This window comes from Musca domestica, unplaced genomic scaffold (assembly GCF_030504385.1).
Source record: "Musca domestica strain aabys unplaced genomic scaffold, Musca_domestica.polishedcontigs.V.1.1 81, whole genome shotgun sequence".
NCBI classification, from domain to species: Eukaryota; Metazoa; Arthropoda; class Insecta; order Diptera; family Muscidae; genus Musca; species Musca domestica.
The window spans coordinates 1,669,918-1,689,479 of record NW_026712412.1 but is presented as its reverse complement, the minus strand read 5'-3'; the positions used below and the strand labels follow the sequence as shown (position 1 = coordinate 1,689,479).

The following is a 19,562-nucleotide window of genomic DNA, read 5'->3' as shown; positions in this document are numbered from 1 at the left end:
TATACGATATCCTCGTCCTATGTAGACAATTCCCTTTCTTTTGACTGTAGCGTCTTAGAATTTTCCGCTGATCAAGAATGTATATATTTTGTTGGGTTTAAGTTATTATTTCGGTGAGTTACAAACGGAATTACGAATTAAATATACCCTCCACACTATGTATGGTGGAGGGTACAAAATATACGTCCCCGAGCAAAAATAGGCGCTTGATATTGCTGCGATCATATGGATCAGTATTGCCTGGTTTGTAATGTATGTCATTTGTTATGCATAGTATAAAATTCTAGGTCGAACTTTTCTGTTTTTTTATATCCTCCACCATGTATGGAGGTTATATTAACATTGCCATTCCTTTTGTACCTCCTCGAAATATTTATAATAGACCCTACAAAGTATATATTCTGGATCAGCGTAAGACGATCTATCGATGCCCTTCTGTCTGTCGTAATCACTGTCCACGTTTTCGTATAGCCCCATATAACGGTAGCTCTCTATATTCAGTATTTCATGATTTTAGCGACATTATTTATTTTATTCGTAACAAATTTCGTATTTAAAGTTCGTAATGGTAAAAATCGTATGTAGGTTCATGTTTTCGTTTATCCCCCAGGTAACGGTACATCCCGATATTCGGTATTTTGATCATTTTAACGACATTATTCACCGGAATCCTTTCAAATTTGGTATTTAAAGTTCGTACTGCAGCTTATGACAAAAAATTTTCGTGAGCAGGTCCAAGTCTTCTAATAGTCTCCATTTAACAGTTTGCATTTAGTTGTAAGTTTCCGGAAGTATTTTAAATATTAGAAGATTATAGCAAAATTAATATAGTGATCAACATCTCAAATAAGTTCTTCGTGAACTCGACATGATACAAATGACAATCAATGTCCCTGGAAATACCAAATTGTATCTATTTCAAACTTACTGCTTATTATACATACTTTTGTTTCTTCATATATATATATATATATATATATATATATATATATATATATATATATATATATATATATATTTCCCAAATAAAAATTCAAAATAATAATATATGGAAAACTAAAGCTAATTTATAAATTCTTTTTTTATTCTTTTCATTATTTTAAAATAATTATATTTTGGCTAGCATAACCATTATATTTGATAGCAGCTGCACACCTACAGGGTTGCCCATATTCGACAGACCCAACTGGCAACGCCATAACTTTTGACAGAGATGTCACATCGCTGACATACCGCGTTTGAAGCGTCAGTCCAAGCAGATTTTTACCATGAACCAATACACGCCACGCGAGCGCTATGAAATAGTTGAAATTTACATTCAACAGAAGAAGTCACTTCTTCTCGATGTGCTCCATTATGTTCAGATGCAATCATTTCCTGTTGTTCATTCCAGTCTGATCGATAAATAACTTCTCCGTGTGTCTGAACTTCACATTTGGAAAAGGTTCATCCAATTTATTCTGGAATCATGTCAGAGAGGGCAATTCGCACCGCAGTGCGTTTACTACATCCGTTTTTACAGACTCTTGTAGGTGTTTGATCAGATTATCATATGTTCGGAATGTAATTGGGAGCCTTGTCTTTTTTCCAAAGATATTAAAAGTTCTTATCTGAGGCTCTACACACTTTTCTACGATTATCTGATTGCGAAAAAAAATTACCGGTTAGTCGCTTCTTTCAATTGTGTTAGTTGATTATATTTTGCTATGAATTGTATCTACACTCACATTATCCACGGCATTTATGTGTTACCTAGACAGCGCATCAGCGACCACAATTTCCTTTCCAGGTTCGTAGATCAGCATTCCGTTGCATTCGTCAAAAAAGCTTTCCATTTTTTGTTGTTTGAGTTCGGATTTCTGTCCAATACGGCAAATGTTAGTGGTTGATGATCTCACATCATTCAACGACCTTCCACCAATTACAGCGATAGGCGATAGTTTGGTGATCATCAATGACCAACTGGCGGTTGTACAAGAAAACAACGAACCCCCTGTTAGAGTCAATGGTACTTGCCTAGTTGCCTTCAATGATATCGTTAGAATCAATAATACGATGTACTACAACGAAAATTCAACGACACCTCTACAACTGGATATTCCATGGGCTTCAGTGAGATAGGTACAAATTTTTGAAAAATGTAGAAATATGTGTAAGGTACCATATTTAGCGAACCGAAGAATTCAATTTTCATATTTCATCTAATATAGATAAAATCATTGGTATTTGCGAATTTTTTAGGGAAATCGAACAGTTATATCAAATTTTATGCGAAATCATAAATGCCAATAAATTACATATTCATATCAGATTTCTGGTTGAAAAAATATTAAGATATATCAAGTTGTAACGAATCGCCGTCTTGTTTCGCAAGTTTTGACAGATATATGTATTGGAAATTGTGACCCTTGGTGGGTGAGGTACCAGAAGGGGTTGACAGATATATATCATCTTCGCAGCAGATTTTGCGTTAGCAAAAATATTTTGATGTGTGAAATTTGTAAGGAGTTAGATGCGCATATAGATTTTTTGAGCGTTTTGTTTTTCAAAAATCTTGAACCCTATGTTGGGAGGGTACCAGAAGATATCGTAAATAGTAAAAAGTCTTGTATTAATGGAAATATTGAGACGTACTTAGTCCGCATGGAAACGAATAATAATTTTGCGTTTTATGAGCTTCATGGATACACAAAATTTTGAACCTTTGTGTGGGAGTTACCAGAAGGATTGGACCGATATTTCCCATCTCCGAATACGATCTAAGTTAGACAATAATATTACGATATACCATGTTATTTAACTCGCACACCATTAAGGTTACTGTTGGAAATATAAACTACTTCCCAGTAAAAAATTTTTGGCGATTTCTGTCGGAAAAAATATATGATTCTGATTCCGAATTCCTTCCAATTTTGGTACGAAAGTTGTATGGACGTTGTCACCAAATACGGAAAGATTTTCTGAAGAAAATCGCAAAAAAATTTAGATTTTCTGGGCGAATTTGGTCCGGATTCGTTGAAAATTCTTGGAAAATAGGAGAACAAAATAGATTTTCGGAAAAAATTCGGAAGAAAACTCCGAATTTCTGAAAGAAATCGGACAGAGTTCGCCAGGGAACTCGGCGGAATATTCTGATTTTCTGAAAGAAATCGAAAAAAAAAAAAAAATCTGAAAAAATTCGTCACACCAGCTAAAAATGTAAAAAAATATATTTATTTAAAAAACAAACAATTTATTTCAGAATTCATAAAAAAAATAACCATTATATCTATATAAAATTTAAATTTTATATATCTTATAAATATTATTTTTATTTGGAACAGTGCATTAAAAAAGAAAGTAAAAAAGCTGTAAGTTTGGCCGGGCCGAACTTTGAATACCCTTTACCATTTGGAACGAATTTGGCAATTCTCAAAAAAATATAAAATCCGTTAAAACTTCTGTTAAACTCTTAAAAATACCGAATGTAGCTATTATATTAGGGTTTATACGACGACATGAACCTCTGTAGGTAACATTTGTCATAAGCCACTACAATATTCAAATGCGAGACTTAACAAAATTGGTTATAATGTCGATAAAATCATAATACCGAATATCGGAAGGCACCGTAATATGGGGGCTATTCGAAGACGTGGACCTGTACAGACAATTTTCTGTCGTAGGCTGTAGCATCCATTACGAACTTCCAATATCAAATTCGAAACAATTCTGGTGAATAAATTCGCTAAAATCATCAAAATACCGAATATCGGGAGGCACAGTTATATGGGGGCTATACCAAACCGTAAACCTACATGGCCTATTTTCAATACCAAAAGTCCTGCAGACATAACATACATTTGAGCAAAATTTTATCAATCTACTTTAATTCGTTCGGAAGCTAGAGTGATTTCCACAGACGGATAGACGGATGGACATCGCTAAATCGACGTAGAATTTTATGCTGTTCGAGAATACTTTGTGGGGTCTAAAATGTGTATTTCGAGGTGTTACAAACGGAATGACAAACTTAATATACCCTCCATACTATGGTAGAGGGTATAAAAAGAGTTGAACACAAGCTAAAATTCACACATGTAAATAGTATATGAATGAAAAGATAATTAAACTATTTTGTTGTTATTATATACATACATATAATTTAAATCATATAATTTAAAATCACTTTTTGTAAACACGTTTGTAAAACACTTTAATTTAACTCAACTGGATTACGTTTCTGTTTCAACTGCTGAACAAGAACTACAAATAAAAAAGAGTGCACACAGAAAACCGGTATGCAGTTGTTTTGCAATTTTTTCCATCATATTATTTTAGAACGATATACAAAAGCAATAAAAACGCAAATTTTTTCAACGAAATCTAACAGTTCACAACAACAATAAAAATACCATTTTTGCTTTGCCCTTTGTTGTTGTTGTGATCTTGAAATGAATTCTCACAACAACTACTATGGGAGATAATGTGGCAAAGCACCACCATCCGTTTTCATCTGGGAGAGAATATGCCAGAGCAATAGACAGTCTACCCTCCGTTTAGATATTTTTCGAGTTTTTTTCGCTTAAAACTGTAGGTTATAAAGAGAAATTGAAAAAAACAATGAATCTAACCGCTCTTTCGCAGATACTGGTTCAATTACAAGAATCCAATCAATCATTTCTGGCACAAATGATGGATCAAAATAAAGCAATTTTAGAGGAGGTTTTCACGAGGAACCATAAACCTTCCGGGATTCCTTCATTAAAGAGCTTCGTTCTTGGAACAAATCAATGGTAAACATGTCGTTTTCAATTGGACCAATTTATGGAAGCAAGTTTAATTACGTGTGAAAACGCGAAACGTTCCTGTTTTCTTAGCTGGGTTGGGTCTGATATGGTGGAATTATTGCAAAAGTTTTTTGATGGAAAAGCTCAGGAAAAACATACAAGGAATTGATTTCCGGATTGGAGGCACAATTTGTAAGTAAACAGCATATTTTTGCAGCCCGATTTAAGTTTTATAACCAGATAAGAATGAGGGGGAATCAGAAGTTTGTAGATTGGGTTGCAGATTCAAGGAGGGCTGCTAGAGAGTGTAACTTCGCGTGTGAGCATATAGGCTACAAAGAATCTTACGTAGATAATAAGATAAGGGATATGATTGTTCTATACAGACCGCATGAGAAGGTTCGAACAGCGAGTAATCAAACCCGTCCTTGGAAAAAGTTTTGAAAATCTGTTCAGTTTTTGAAGCAACTATCAAGGTGTCTAGCGAAATCGAAGATGGAAAGGAACCTGCCAATGAAGTTCATGCTGTAAAGCGTTACATCATTCCGATTATAAATCAAATAGAAATCTTACACCAAGTAAATTACTCTCTTGTCCTGGTTGTTGAATGAGTCATTAAAGAGAAGAATGCTATCATCAAAACTTATAATTCATTCATTCAGCTTATAATTCATATCAAGGTACTTAATGAAAAATTGTCATTTCAATTAGGCACTGGAGCACCATGCTCCTTGATTGGACGTGATGTCTACAGAAAATTAAACAAACCTTTGTGTAGCCCAAGTAATAAAACACTAAAATCGTATGGAAGAGCTATGTTGCCTCTGAAAGGAATGATACACGTTGATGTTAAGGTTGACAATCAAACACGAAAATGACCACTTTACGTAGTTGATTTGGAAAATGTTACCAGCATATTTGGGTTCGACTGACTCAAAGAATTCGGTTTTGAGATGAAAATTCCAAACAATAATACAGTGAAAGAAAACTGCTTGCGAGTTTTGGATGATAGTCTTACAGATTTGGAACGTAAATTGGGTAATATAATGAAATATTTACATGCAGTATTTTCTGAAGGACTTGGACACTGTTCAACTTTTAAAGCAGACATTAATGTTAAGCCAAATTCGGTCATGAATTCGGTGAGACTTCTTTGAATCCTCAAATCGAAATTGAAAAATATTCAATATCAAGAATTGAAGAACTTTTTCACAAATTGTAGGTAGGTTAGTATTTTTCTAAAATTGACTTAAGTGAAACATATCGTCAGATCGCACTTCCCGAAGCAACACAAAGAATTATGATTATCAATACCGCATTTGGTTTATATCAGTATAAACGAATGCCTTTTGGGATTTCAAGCGCCCCTGCCAACTTTCAGAGATTTATGAACGAAGTTTTAGGAGATATTCCGGAATGCGTCATATACCTCGATGATGTAATTGTAACAGGACAGACAAACGAAGACCATATCCGAAACTTGACTAATGTGCTCGAGAAACTGAAGAACTATAGACTTAACTGTAAAGCTGAGAAATGTGAAATGGCGAAATCTTCGGTAGAATATGTTGGACACATTAATGATTCTGACGACATAAGACCTTCAGAAAAACGTTTAGATGCCATTCAGCTTTTGCCAAGACCTTCAAATATCAAAGAATTTGAGGATTTTATAGGGAAAATAAATTATTATAACAAATTCATTCCAAATTTTTCGAAAACTGCAGCGCCACTAAACGAGCTTTGAAAAACAAATGCCAAATTTGTTTGGATTGATCGACAGGAATCGGCTTTCAAAAAATTAAAAGAAGATATAATGAATGCAACTAAATTAGCCCATAATGATGATAAATATCCCATTATTCTCGCAACTGACGCTTCAAACTTCGGATTTGGTGCAGTTTAGTCACATAGATTCTGATTCTAATGGCACTGAAAAACAAATATGCTTTGCTTCAAAGACACTGAATGCATCTCAAGTTACTTATTCCCAAATAGAGAAGAAAGCTTTTGCCATAATTTTTGGGGTCAATAAATTTCATCAATATCTTTATGGCAGACACTTTCAATTAGTGGCAGATCATTAAGCTCTGACAACAATATTCCATCCATTCAAAAATCTTCCGGTTATGACACTGCATCGACTTCAGCGCTGGGCAATTACATTGCAAACATAGGACTATTCTATAAAATATAAAGCAACATCTCACCATGCAAACGATAACGCTTTGTCAAGATTACCAATGGGAGAAGACAATGAATTTGATAAAATTGAATCAGAGATATTACATATTCATGAAATATATAACACGGTATTGTTAGACTGCCCTATTGATTCTGAGACGGTATCGTTACACACGAAAGAAGACAAAACACTACACTACTAAACACTACTAAATAACGTAAAAAATGGTTGGCCGGAAATAACAATTTAGATCATAATTTAAAACCATATTTTGCAAGAAAACTTTCCATTTCTGTAGAAAGTGATGTACTGCTTCTGCATAATGAACATTCACGTGTAATAGTTTCAAAATCACTTCGTTCAAGAGTTCTGAGTATGCTACATAACGGGGATTGGGGTGCATGTAGAATGAAGCAATTAGCTAGAAGGTATGTATGGTTCCCAAACATCGACCAAGAAATTGAGGATATGGCAAAGAAATGTTGTGTTTGTCAAGAAAATGGTGTTTGCCTATGACAAGTATTTCCAGCATGGCCTGATGCTGAACAGCCATGGTAGAAAATACCCGTCGATTTTGCTGGTCCGTTTTAAACAAAATGTGGCTTATTCCGGTTGATTCATATTCTAAATTTCCTTTAATAAGACCAGTATCGGCAGCCAACACGACGTCAACCATAGCAGCATTGCAAAGTATTTTCGCAATAGCAGGTTTACCACGTACCATTGTAAATGATAATGGTACACGATTCACGTCAATGGAATTCAATAGATTTTGTGAAGCAAACGCTGAACATTTAACGACAGCTCCATTCCACCCAGCTTGAAATGGATTAGCTGAGTGTTTTGTTCGAACATTTAGGACCGTTTTCAACAAGATCAGTAAAGAGCAGCCGAACCAGGAAGAGGTATCATACAATTATTTTGTGACGCACAGATCAACGCCAAACCCACATACAGGCAAATCCCCTGCTGAATTACTTCACGGTCGACAGCCACGAATAATTTTAAGCGCAATGTTTCCGGTAAGACACCAAATTTCGAATATTCCGTACAAATTTGCTATTGGCCAAAATGTTTATGTACGTAACTTTTCTGGTAAGAAGCGCTGGATAGAAGGAGAAGTAAAATATAAAATTGTTAAATACAGCTCCAAGAGAAATCCGACGACATCAAAATCAAATAAAAAGCAGAATGAAAGTCTGCTCTGATAGCAACTTAAAGCAACAATTCGATATTCCACTTAATTATGACTATATTGACTTAACAATTCCAGATATTCAGGCTTAATTTAGGAGAAGAAACGGGTCATAGACACGCACCACCCAACATCTCAAACGACTCCGCACGTGTGGAACCATTTAGACAAGCTTCAATTCCAACTGCATCTGTAGAAATTCTTCGAAATTTAAACAACTCCCCACTAGCTAGGCAAGGAACTAACGAACTAGTTGAACATCAAAATAGTTTCATTTTACGGCGGAATGAAAAACGAAGACAACGATTTACCCCAAAATAATGAAAATACCAAATATTTGGGGCTACCGTTATATGGGCGCTATACTAAAAAGTAGATCTATTTAGATAAACCCTTGTGCGGATTTTAAGACAATTCCATTACAACATTTGGCTGAAATCATCAAAATATCCGTTATATAGGCGGTTTACAATTTCGTGGACATATATACACAATTCTCTTCTAGGGAATAAAGTACTCACAAGAAACTCCATTGAAAAATGTTGGTAAAATTACGAATGTCCGGGGCACCGTTATATTGGAGATATATGATATCCTGGTCCTATATAGACAATTCTCTTTCAGGGGCCAAAGTACTTGCAAGGAACTCATTGTGTATAATTTCAGACAATTCCATTGAAAATGTGGCTACAATCACAAAAATACCCAATATTGGTGGTACCGTTATATGGGGGATATACGATATCGAGGACCTATATAGACAATACTCTTTCAGGGGGTAGCCCATCTTCGAACTTGACCTGCCTGCAGACAAAAAAGAGATCTGTGTAAAATATTAGATTCCTATCTTAATTCGTTTTGACTGTAGCGTCTTAGAATTTTCCGCTGATCAAGAATGTATATACTTTGTTGGGTTTAAATTATTATTTCGATGAGTTACAAACGGAATTACGAACTTAATATAATATATATATATATATATATATATATATATATATATATATATATATATATATATATATATATATATATATATATATATATATATATATATATAAACCTAAAATAAAAATACAAAAATAGTTTTGGATGAAAATACTAATAATAAGAAGAATGGAGAAGTAAAGCAAATTTATAAATTTTTTTTATTCTTTTCATTATTTTAAAGTAATTATATATTGGCTAGTAGTCGATAGCATAATCATTATTTTTGATAGCAGCTAAACACCTACAGGGTTGCCCATATTCGACGGATCCATCTGGCAACGACATAACTTTTGACAGAGATGTCACATCGCTTAATGACATACCGCGTTTGAAGCGTCAGTCCAAGCAGATTTTTACCATGAACCAATACACGCCACGCGAGCGCTATGAAATAGTTGAAATTTACATTCAACAGCAGAAGTCAATTGTGAAAACTCAACGTGCTTTTAAAACATTAAAAAATGTGAGAAGTGCGCCTTCTAAGAACACTATTAAGCGTTTATACGAAAAATTTTCGACTGGTAAGGCTTTTTCTAATCCGAAGAGGCCATATAAGAGTCGGCCATATAAGAGGCGATCGGCCGAGAATATCGCTGCCGTACGAGCCAGTGTTGAGAGGTCCCCAAGAACCTCCCAAAAACGCCGTTCTCAGCAGTTGGGAATGGCTCGGCCCACTTTACAACGGATTATTCGCATTGATTTGCATTTGTTCCCGTACAAAATTCAATTGACGCAAAGAATGTTGCCTGCGGACAAGCCTCGTCGATTGGAATGGGCCTAAAAAAACATGGGTCCGTCGAATATGGGCAACCCTGTACTTGTTGTTCAAATAATATTGTAACATGTCTTCATTGAAATATTTGTTTGCATATTAGCTTGTGTGTATTTAATATTATTCATATATATTCATTCAGTTTTCGTTCATTTAACAATAAAGACTATTTGTGTTTTTGTAACCGTTCTTTGGACTTTCTGGTATTCAACAGTTAGGTTGAAAAATCACTTCGACATAGATATCGTGGATGCCCCACCCCTACACAGCGCATCAATTGGGCAGGTGGCCTTAATAGTGTGCGAGTTCGTTGTGAAAGACTTCCCGGAATTTGTTAGTATGGGTGTCTGGGCAATAAGTTGTCTTTTTGGATGACGATCATACTTTGTCTGGGAACGTATTCGGCAGTTTGCCACCAGCTGCTTCGCTTTCTTTTCCACTTTTGGAAAAAATTGTCCTCCAGAATATGCTTGACATTTTCCTGAGCTGCTCGATGTGCTCTATTATGTTCAGATGCTATAATTTCCTGTTGTTCATTCCGGTCTGATCGATAAATAACTTCTCCGTGTGTCTGAACTTTACATTTGGGAAAAGTTCATCCAATTTATTCTGGAATCATGTCAGAGTGGGCAGGTCGCACCGCAGTGCGTTTTCTACATCCGTTTTTACAGACTCTTGTAGGTGTTTGATCAAATTATCATATGTTCGGAAAGTAATTAGGAGTCTTGTCTTTTTTCCAAAGATATTAAAAGTTCTTATCGAAAAAAAATTACCGGTTTGTCGGTTCTTTCAATTGTGTTAGTTGATTATATTTTGCTATTAATTGTATCTACACTCACATTATCCAAAGCATTTATGTGTTGCCTAGACAGCGCATCAGCGACCACATTTTTCTTTCCTGGTTCGTAGATCAGCCTTCCGTTGCATTCGTCAAAAAAGCTTTCCACCTTTTGATTTTTGAGTTCGGATTTCTGTCCGAAACGTCAAATGTTAGTGGTGATTTCTAGTTGAGAAAAATATTTAGATATATCAAGTTGTAAAGTATAGCCGACTTGTTTCGCAAGTTATGGCAGATATATATATTAGAAATTGTGACTCTTGGTGGGTGAGGTATCAGAAGGGGTTGACAGATATATATCATCTTCACAACAGATCTTACGTTAGCAAAAATATTTGGATGTGTGAAATTTGAAGGGAGTTGTATACATTGTATGTATACATACAACGCATGCAAGATATTTTGAGCGTTTTGTTTTTCAAAAATCTTGAACCCTATGTGGGTAAAAGATCTTGTGTTAATGGAAATATTGAGATGTACTAAGTCTGAATGGAATCAAATATTACAGCCTGTTCCACGATCTCGAAAGAAAATTTGTGCGAACGAAGGCTACTCACTCACTTTCGCATAAGAATGCGTTCCACTAACTTTCGTTCTTTCTTTCGCATAGCCTTACGTGATTCAGTGTTGCAAAATATTTTTTGGCAAAATTAATCGCGAAATAAGGCAAAAAAAAGCGCTAAATGTCTAATTTAAACGCGAAAAAGCAGCAGTGGCTCTGTCTCAACTGACAGTTCAGTTGTAAACAAACAAATTGTAAATAAACAAACAAAATAAAATTTCTAGTGATTGAGTTCAGATTATTTGTGTTCTTAAAAAAGAAAAAAATGAATATTTCTGTGGCCCTGTTTTTTATGGATGATGAGGAGGAGGTACAAAATGTGCCACGGAGGCATTTAAGAGATGCTTCGAATTTATTTGAAGTACCTAACAACCAGTAAGTATGATTGTATTTTTACATTTTTGAAATAATAAAAAATGATTTTTTCTAGGTTTGTGGCCAATTTTCGTGTGTCGAAGGAAGTTTTTCGGGCTCTTTTGGATATGATGGAAGAGAAGTGGGTGGCCGGTTGCAGAACTACCCAAATCCGCCCCGATTTAAAACTTGGCACATTCTTGCGGTTTTTGGCAACAGGAAGCTACCAACAGAATCTAGGGAACGAAGCCTTGACTTCAACAGCGAAGTCGACAGTGAGCAGAACCATTGCGGAATGTCTGCAGATTTTTGAGGACCACATTTGCGGCCAATGGATAAAAAAGCCGACACTTACAGAGGAACGCAACACAATGGAGGCTTTCTATGAAAGAACAATGTTCCCTGGAATTGTTGGATGCGTTGATGGCACGCATATCCGCATCAAGTCACCAGGGGACGAATTGAAAGCCCTTTACTATAATAGAAAGGGTTATTATAGTATAAATGCAATGGTGGTAAGTAAATACATTTATCGTAAAGCGATTTTAAAATTATTGTGTTTTTTCGAATTAGATATGTGACCATAAAATGCGTATAACATTTGTCGACGCTAGACATCCCGGAAGCAACCATGATGCATTTGTATGGGAAAGGAGTGATCCAGACAAGTGTATGCAAAGGGAGTTTGACAATGGAAAACGAAACTTTTGGATTCTCGGTGAGTAATTTGTATACATCTTATATCATAATACATCAATTACATTTGTGTTTTCTTTTTTATAGGGGTTGGAGGATACAAATTGAAGCCCTTTCTTATGACGCCTTACCGCAGCCCTAGAGATGTCGCCGAGAAAAAATTCAATAAGAGACATGCTAGTGCGCGTAACGTCATTGAAAGGTGCTTTGGGGTCCTAAAAAACAGATTCCGATGTATCATCGGATCTCGGGGCCTTCATTATGACGCAGCAAAGGTAGTGCAAATTATAAATGCATGTTGTGCGCTGCACAACATGTGCATACACTACCGATCTGAAGAGCCGCCAGGTGATGTTATTGATGATGATCTGGAAGACGAAGTGGATGACAATAATGATCTTGAAAGCAGAGCTGACGCAATAAGGAGAAAAATTGCAATAAATTTGTAAAATTAAAAGAATTTTTTATTAAAATAAAATAATATAAATTAAAAATTAAAAAATTAGTTTAAATTATTATAAAAGGACTATAGTGAATTGTTTTGTGAATTGTTTTGCAAAAAAGTTGATAGAATTGCTTCTATAGACTTAAGCATTTTGTTTGGGCCTCGGCACAATCTGCCATTCTCTCTGCAGCGTCAGCCATCCTTTTGCTTGCATCTGCTTGCTCCTTGGCTATTGCATTTGCCTGCTCGACCAGCCGCAATTGCCGACGGATAAGAGGTATTTGCTCTCCGACGTTGGAACGTTTTTTTTGCTGATGATGTGGATGGAAAATTATGTTGTGATGTGCATTTGAATGGGGGTGATTTCTGCACGGTTTGATGTTCCATGCGTTGACGAGGGGACGTTGTTTGTTTACGTTGGTGTTGCTGTTGGGTCTGTGTTTGTTGTGTGTGTGCTGACTGTGTCTGAGTTTGTTGTGTGTGTGCTGACTGTGCCTGTTGTTTTGCAGTTTGTGTGTAGAAATGGGGTGGGATTTTTTGTCTTTTGGCTGGTGGTTGGTATTGTTGAGTTGTGATGGTACAGGTTTTTACGTTTATTTGTTGTTGTTGGGTATGTGATTCTGGGGAACTGAACTGTCTGGTAGGTGTTACCACTGCTACGGTCTTGGATGGTCTTGATGGTGTGGTATCCAATGCCTCGAAGCAGTAATCTATTTCGTCCGCGTAGCCAAAAGTTTTACCACTTGGTGCTGCGGACTTCGACAAGAAGAGTGTCCGGTCAATTGCTGTTTCCAGCTCCGTTAGGCACTCAAACCGGTATAAACCACCACCTGTACCTTGCAGCCCTTTTTTATTTTCCGCAATTTTCTTTTTGGTGCGGGACTTTAGATCGGCCCACGTCTGTAAATAGTAATGCCGGTCAGACAAATAGATCGTAAGCCGAGTTTTCTGACTTACCTTTTTCCACTCTGCAATTGTGCGGGAAGGAGGACCCATGGTATTTAATTTAAAAACTAACTTCTTCCAGTGGTCCTCCAGGGATTGCCTGCTGCTTCCAAAAATTGGCACTCCTCTGGCAAACTCGGGATTCTCCTCCATATACTCAACTAGTGCCCGCAGCTGTGTAGTTGATGATTTTTTCGTGCTGGAATTGAGAAAATAAAAAAATATATTTATTGTTCCCATAATAAATTGGATTTATTATTTTTACTTACATTTTTGTTTCCATTTTCAATTAAGCAATGTTTATGTTTTAAAACAGATTTTCCTTAATTGTTATCGTACGACAGCAAACACACAAGTGACTGATTTTGACATTTGTGTTCGCATGCGTACGAAAGAAAAAAGATAGTGGAACGCAAAATTACACTGAAACGCTTACGTTTTCGTTCGCATTGATTTTCGTGCAAATTTTCGTTCTGATGGATTTTAGTGGAACGGAAATCAGCTGTTTGTCGTGTAAAAGTTGTGCGAACGTGTTCTTTCGATATCGTGGAACAGGCTGTTAATTTCGCGTTTTATGAGCTTCAACGATACACAAAATGTTGACCCTCTGTGTGGGATGTACCAGAAGTATCGGAGCGATATTTCCCATCTCCGAACACAATCTAAGTTTGGCAATAATATTACGATTTGTTTCGCAAGATATGACAAAAATATATGCCCGTATGTGGGGGAGGTACCAGAAGGATTGGACCGGTATTTCCCATCTCCGAACACAATCTAAGTTTGACAATAATATTACGATCTACCAAGTTATTTAACTCGCACACCATTAAGGTTACGTTGAAAAATCACTTCTACATAGATATCCTGCCACATATATCGAACCGAAGAATTAAATTTTCACATTTCACCTAATATAGATAAAAATATTGGTACTTGCGAAATTTGAGGAAGTATAAATTACATATTCATATCAGATTTCTGGTCGAGAAAAATATTTAGATATATCAAGTTGTAAAGAATCGCCGACTTGTTTCGCAAGTAATGACAAAAATATATGCATTGGAAATTATGACCCTTGGTGGGTGAGGTACCAGAAGGGGTTTACAGATATATATCATCTTCACAACAGATCTTATGTTAGCAAAAATATTTGGATGTGTGAAATTTGAAGGGAGTTGCATGCGTATATAGATTTTTTGAGCGTTTTGTTTTTCAAAAATCTTGAACCCTATGTGGGGGAGGTACCAGAAGAAATCGTAAATGGTAATAGATCTTGTGTTAATGGAAATATTTAGATGTACTAAATCTGAATGGAATCGAATATTAATTTCGCGTTTTATGAGCTTCATGGATACACAAAATGTTGACCCTTTGTGGGGGAGGTACCAGAAGGATGAGCTGCTCAGTGAGCTCCATTACGTTCAGCTGTGTGAAATATTAGTGAATATAATATTAATATGGGAGAAAGACCATAAGCATATACATTTTATAATACTTGAAGTACTAAAGGATATGATATTTTAGATTTTTTAAAAAAAATAAATATTTTTGATGTTGTCCGTGCGCATTCCCATGTCAATTTTCTTGAGAAAGGCTTGTTACATAAGTCGGAGACAGTTATATGATTTTAAAATGTGTTGGACTGTGTTCATTTGCCGCATTTAGCACATTTGTTGTCTAAATTTCGGTAGGGTAAAGATGTTGCGCAAGGTGTATTTATAAGGTGTATGCATCAGCTACAACAACTAATATTTTACAATAAGAAAATTTTTATTTTCAAAACTATTAAGTCAATATGACAATTAAATTTGCCAAAAACAAATAATAATAACAAAAACAAATTATCTTCCTTAAAAATATTCTCTAAAAAGAAACGCTGCAAATGTATTATTTTTTTTGGGCAGGTTAATATATTACTACGCCCTGAGACAAAAAATATCCCCTTGAAATATTTAACCAGGCCATCATATACAAGATGTGGAAACAAACGCCCCAGCAAGAGCACGGCAAGTGCTTAGGTCGTGAGAAGAAGGAACATTGCATACTCGTAATATAGAAAGCTTAGGCAAGGAAATCTTTGCACCTGATTTAGACTAATCCATTATGCCAGTAATGATGCTATAGCATGCATTATACAATTATCTCTTTTATGCTGAGGACGTATATGTCATCTAAATTTTGATATAACGTTTGATGATTGAGCGGCTGTTATATAAGGGTATTTGGAAAATAACATCAGACAATGGGAATCCTTTTGGAATTTCATTTTCTAAGCTGAAGGTTTTGTAATGATGGTTATTGATTGAATGTTCGTCCATATAAATATGATTGTATGAAGTTCAGAACTTTACATATATCGATCTATGTCCAGAAAAGTCAGTTCTGCTTCTATAAGGTTTTTAGAATCGCAGGAACTATTGTAGTTGTTCATGGATATGATATTGTGCCGGTATTATATATAATATTGTATAACTCAAGCAGCTTATAACATATTTTAGTACAATGGTTCTGGATCATAATATAGGAAATTCTATCGCGTCTGAGTGTTATTTCTTTTACTTTATTAAGACCAAGATATAATTGTGCATTTGTTATACTATTTTGCGTTGAAGTATCGTTCACAAACATTGATCTTAGTTGAGCAGAATTTAGGTGGGAAGTTAGTTTAAGACTATCTCTTGGGGATCTGTAACCGTTCCTTTATTGGTATTGATTGCAGAAATGACACAATTATTATCAGTTTTTTTTTTGGTAGTCGAACCAATTACGGGGGAGAATTTCTTGACATGTTTTTGTTATTTAATAAAACATGTCATTTATGCTTTCTAATTTTCCAATTTTTAACGTTTGCTTTTTTTTTGTACATTATCAATTTATCTTGGTCAGCATATTTTCTAAACGACCAATACAATTATATATCATTATTTGTTACAATTTTTAAGGCACATTCATATATTATATGTTATCTCCATAAAAGCTTCTCTATTTCTGGCTTCTCTCAGTAGGAATGAGAAATTTCCAATGCCGGTCCATTTTAGGATATTATGATATGAAGTTTTTCTTCTTTTTATACCCTCCACCTTGGAAAGGAGGGTATATTAACTTTGTCATTCCGTTTGTAACATCACTAAATATTCGTTTTAGACCCCATAAAGTATATATATTCATAATCAGCATAAAATTCTTCTAACAATGTCCGTCTGTCTGTTGAAATCACGATACAGCCCACATTATTTGACGTAGAGCTCCAAAATTTAGCAGAGCTATTTGCATTGTGTCTAGGATGGTTGGTATTGAAAATGAGATATATCGGTCCACGTTCTGGTATAGTCCCCATATAACGGTAACTCCCGATATACGGTATTTTGATGAATTATGACACATTTTTTCACGGATTTGTCTTAAAATTGGTATTTGTAGGTCATAGCGGGTCCCTGAGCGTGTGGCAAAACATTGCATGTATAGGTCCACGTTGTGGTATAGCCCCCATATAAAGGTACCTCCCGATATTTAGTATTTCAGTTTTTTTTTTACCACATTTTTTCACCGATTTGTCTAAAAATTGGTATTTGTGGGTCATAATGGTTTCCAGCTCCGGTGGCGGAACATTGCATGTATGGGTCCATAATTTGGTATAGTCCCCATATAACGGTACCTCCCGATATTCGGTATTTTGATGATTTATGCCACATTTTTTCACGGATTTGTCTTAAAATTGGTATTTGTAGGTCATAGCGGGTCCCTGAGCGTGTGGCAAAACATTGCATGTATAGGTCCACGTTGTGGTATAGCCCCCATATAAAGGTACCTCCCGATATTTAGTATTTTAGTTTTTTTACCACATTTTTTCACGGATTTGTCTGAAAATCGGTATTTGTTGGTCATAATGGGTTTCAGCTCCGGTGGCGAAACATTGTAATTATAGGTCCACGTTTTGGTATAGCCCCCATATAACGGTACCTCCCGATATTCGGTAATTTGATGATTTTTGCCACATTTTTTCAGGGATTTGTTCGAAAATTGGTATTTGTTGGTCATAATTGGTTCCAGCTTCGGTGGCGAAACATTGCATGCATGGGTCCATGATTTGATATAGCCCCCATATAACGGTACCTCCCGATATTCGGTATTTTGATGGTTTTTGCCACATTTTTTCACTGATTTGTCTAAAAATTGGTATTTGTGGGTCATAATGGGTTCCAGCTCTGGTGGCGAAACATTGTAATTATAGGTCCACGTTTTGGTATAGCCCCCATATAACGGTACCTCCCCATAATCGGCATTTTAATGGTTTTTGCCACATTTCTTCTAATGTTTCTTTTACTCTAAGGTGGAGGGTATTAAAAGTTTGGCCCGGCCGAACTTAATGTTTTTTTACTTGTTATTGTTGTAATGAGTTCACGTTCACGATTAACCCTTGTCAGAACTACTGAATTGGGTATTGGGATTTTTAGGATGCGTTGATAAATCCACGTTTCAAAAGATTCCAGTTCACTTTAGCGTCCAGTTCACTGTATGCGTATATAGATTTTTTGAGCGTTTTTGTTTTTCAAAAATCTTGAACCCTATGTGGGTGAGGTACCAGAAGAAATCGTAAATGGTAAAAGATCTTGTGTTAATGGAAATATTGAGATGTACTAAGTCTGAATGGAATCGAATTTTAATTTCGCGTTTTATGAGCATCATGGATACACAAAATTTTGACCTTTGTGGGGGAGGTACCAGAAGGATTATACCGATATTTCCTATCTCATAACACGATCTAAGTTTGACAATAACATTACAATGTACCATGTTATTTAACTCGCACACCATTAAGGTTACGTTGAAAAATCAACTCGACATAGATATCGTAAATGCCCCACCGCTACATAGCACATCAAATGGGCAGGTAGCCTTAATGGTGCGTGAGTGAAGTGATTTTTCGTTGTCACAATAAGTAAATAAATGGTTTTGTACCATGTAACATTTTGAGCTACTATAGCAGCTGTGGTTTAACATCCACTATAGTCCTAGATTTTAGTGACTGTACCATCGAAAATATTGAAAATTTGTCGATGCAAGTCAGAAAGTACTTTGGCCTGGTGGAAAATGTGTCAATGTGAAAGATTTCCCCGGAATATGTTAGTATGGGTGACTGGACAATAAGTTGCCTTTTTGGATGACGATCATACTTTGCCTGGGAACGTACTCGGCAGTTTGCGTCCAGCTGCTTCCATTCCATGACATTTTCCTGAGCTGCTCGATGAGCTCCATTATGTTCAGCTGCTATAACTTCCCGTTGTTCATTCGTGTCTGATATATCGATAACTAACTTCTCCGTGTGCCTGAACTTCACATTTGAAAAGAGTTAAACCAATTTATGCTGGAATCGTGCCAGAGTGGGCAAGTCGCAAGGCAGTGCGTTTACTACATCCGTTTTTAAAGATTCTTGGATGTGTTTGATCAGATCATCATTTGTTCGGAATGTATTTAGGTGCCTTTTCTTTTTTTCCAAAGATATTAAAAGTTCTTATCTGAGGCTCTACACCTTTTTCGTTTTTTTTGCGTTTTGCCGGTTCTTTCAATTGTGTTAGTTGATAATATTTTGCTATGAATTGCATCTACACTCACATTATCCAAAGCATTTATGTGTTGCCTAGACAGCGCATCAGCGACCACATTTTTCTTTCCAGGTTCGTAGATCAGCCTTCCGTTGCATTCGTCAAAAAAGCTTTCCATCTTTTGATTTTTGAGTTCGGATTTCTGTCCGAAACGTCAAATGTTAGTGGTTGATAATCTTGGAATACATTCAGATCTGATACTCCGTAG

General features: G+C 35.8%; 3 protein-coding genes across 8 annotated transcripts in view; 1 reads left to right on the top strand and 2 right to left on the bottom strand.

Moving 5' to 3' along the window:
* The window catches only part of LOC101892885 (putative FERM domain-containing protein FRMD8P1), a 1,829,920-nt gene that overhangs the window by 1,134,807 nt on the left and 675,551 nt on the right, over positions 1-19,562 (bottom strand). The gene's annotated exons all lie outside the window — the stretch shown is intronic.
* On the top strand, positions 11,238-12,413 carry LOC105262260 (putative nuclease HARBI1). Its single transcript, XM_059131214.1, has 3 exons — positions 11,238-11,683; positions 11,739-12,177; positions 12,236-12,413. Exons 1-3 carry the CDS (start codon positions 11,574-11,576, stop codon positions 12,386-12,388), a joined length of 702 nt encoding a protein of 233 aa, XP_058987197.1. The 5' UTR covers positions 11,238-11,573; the 3' UTR covers positions 12,389-12,413.
* Positions 12,882-14,329, bottom strand: LOC131806671 (uncharacterized). Its single transcript, XM_059131213.1, has 3 exons — positions 14,018-14,329; positions 13,761-13,947; positions 12,882-13,703 (listed from the first exon to the last, which is right to left on the bottom strand). The coding sequence occupies exons 1-3, from the start codon at positions 14,029-14,031 to the stop codon at positions 12,996-12,998; spliced, it is 909 nt and encodes a 302-aa protein (XP_058987196.1). The 5' UTR covers positions 14,032-14,329; the 3' UTR covers positions 12,882-12,995.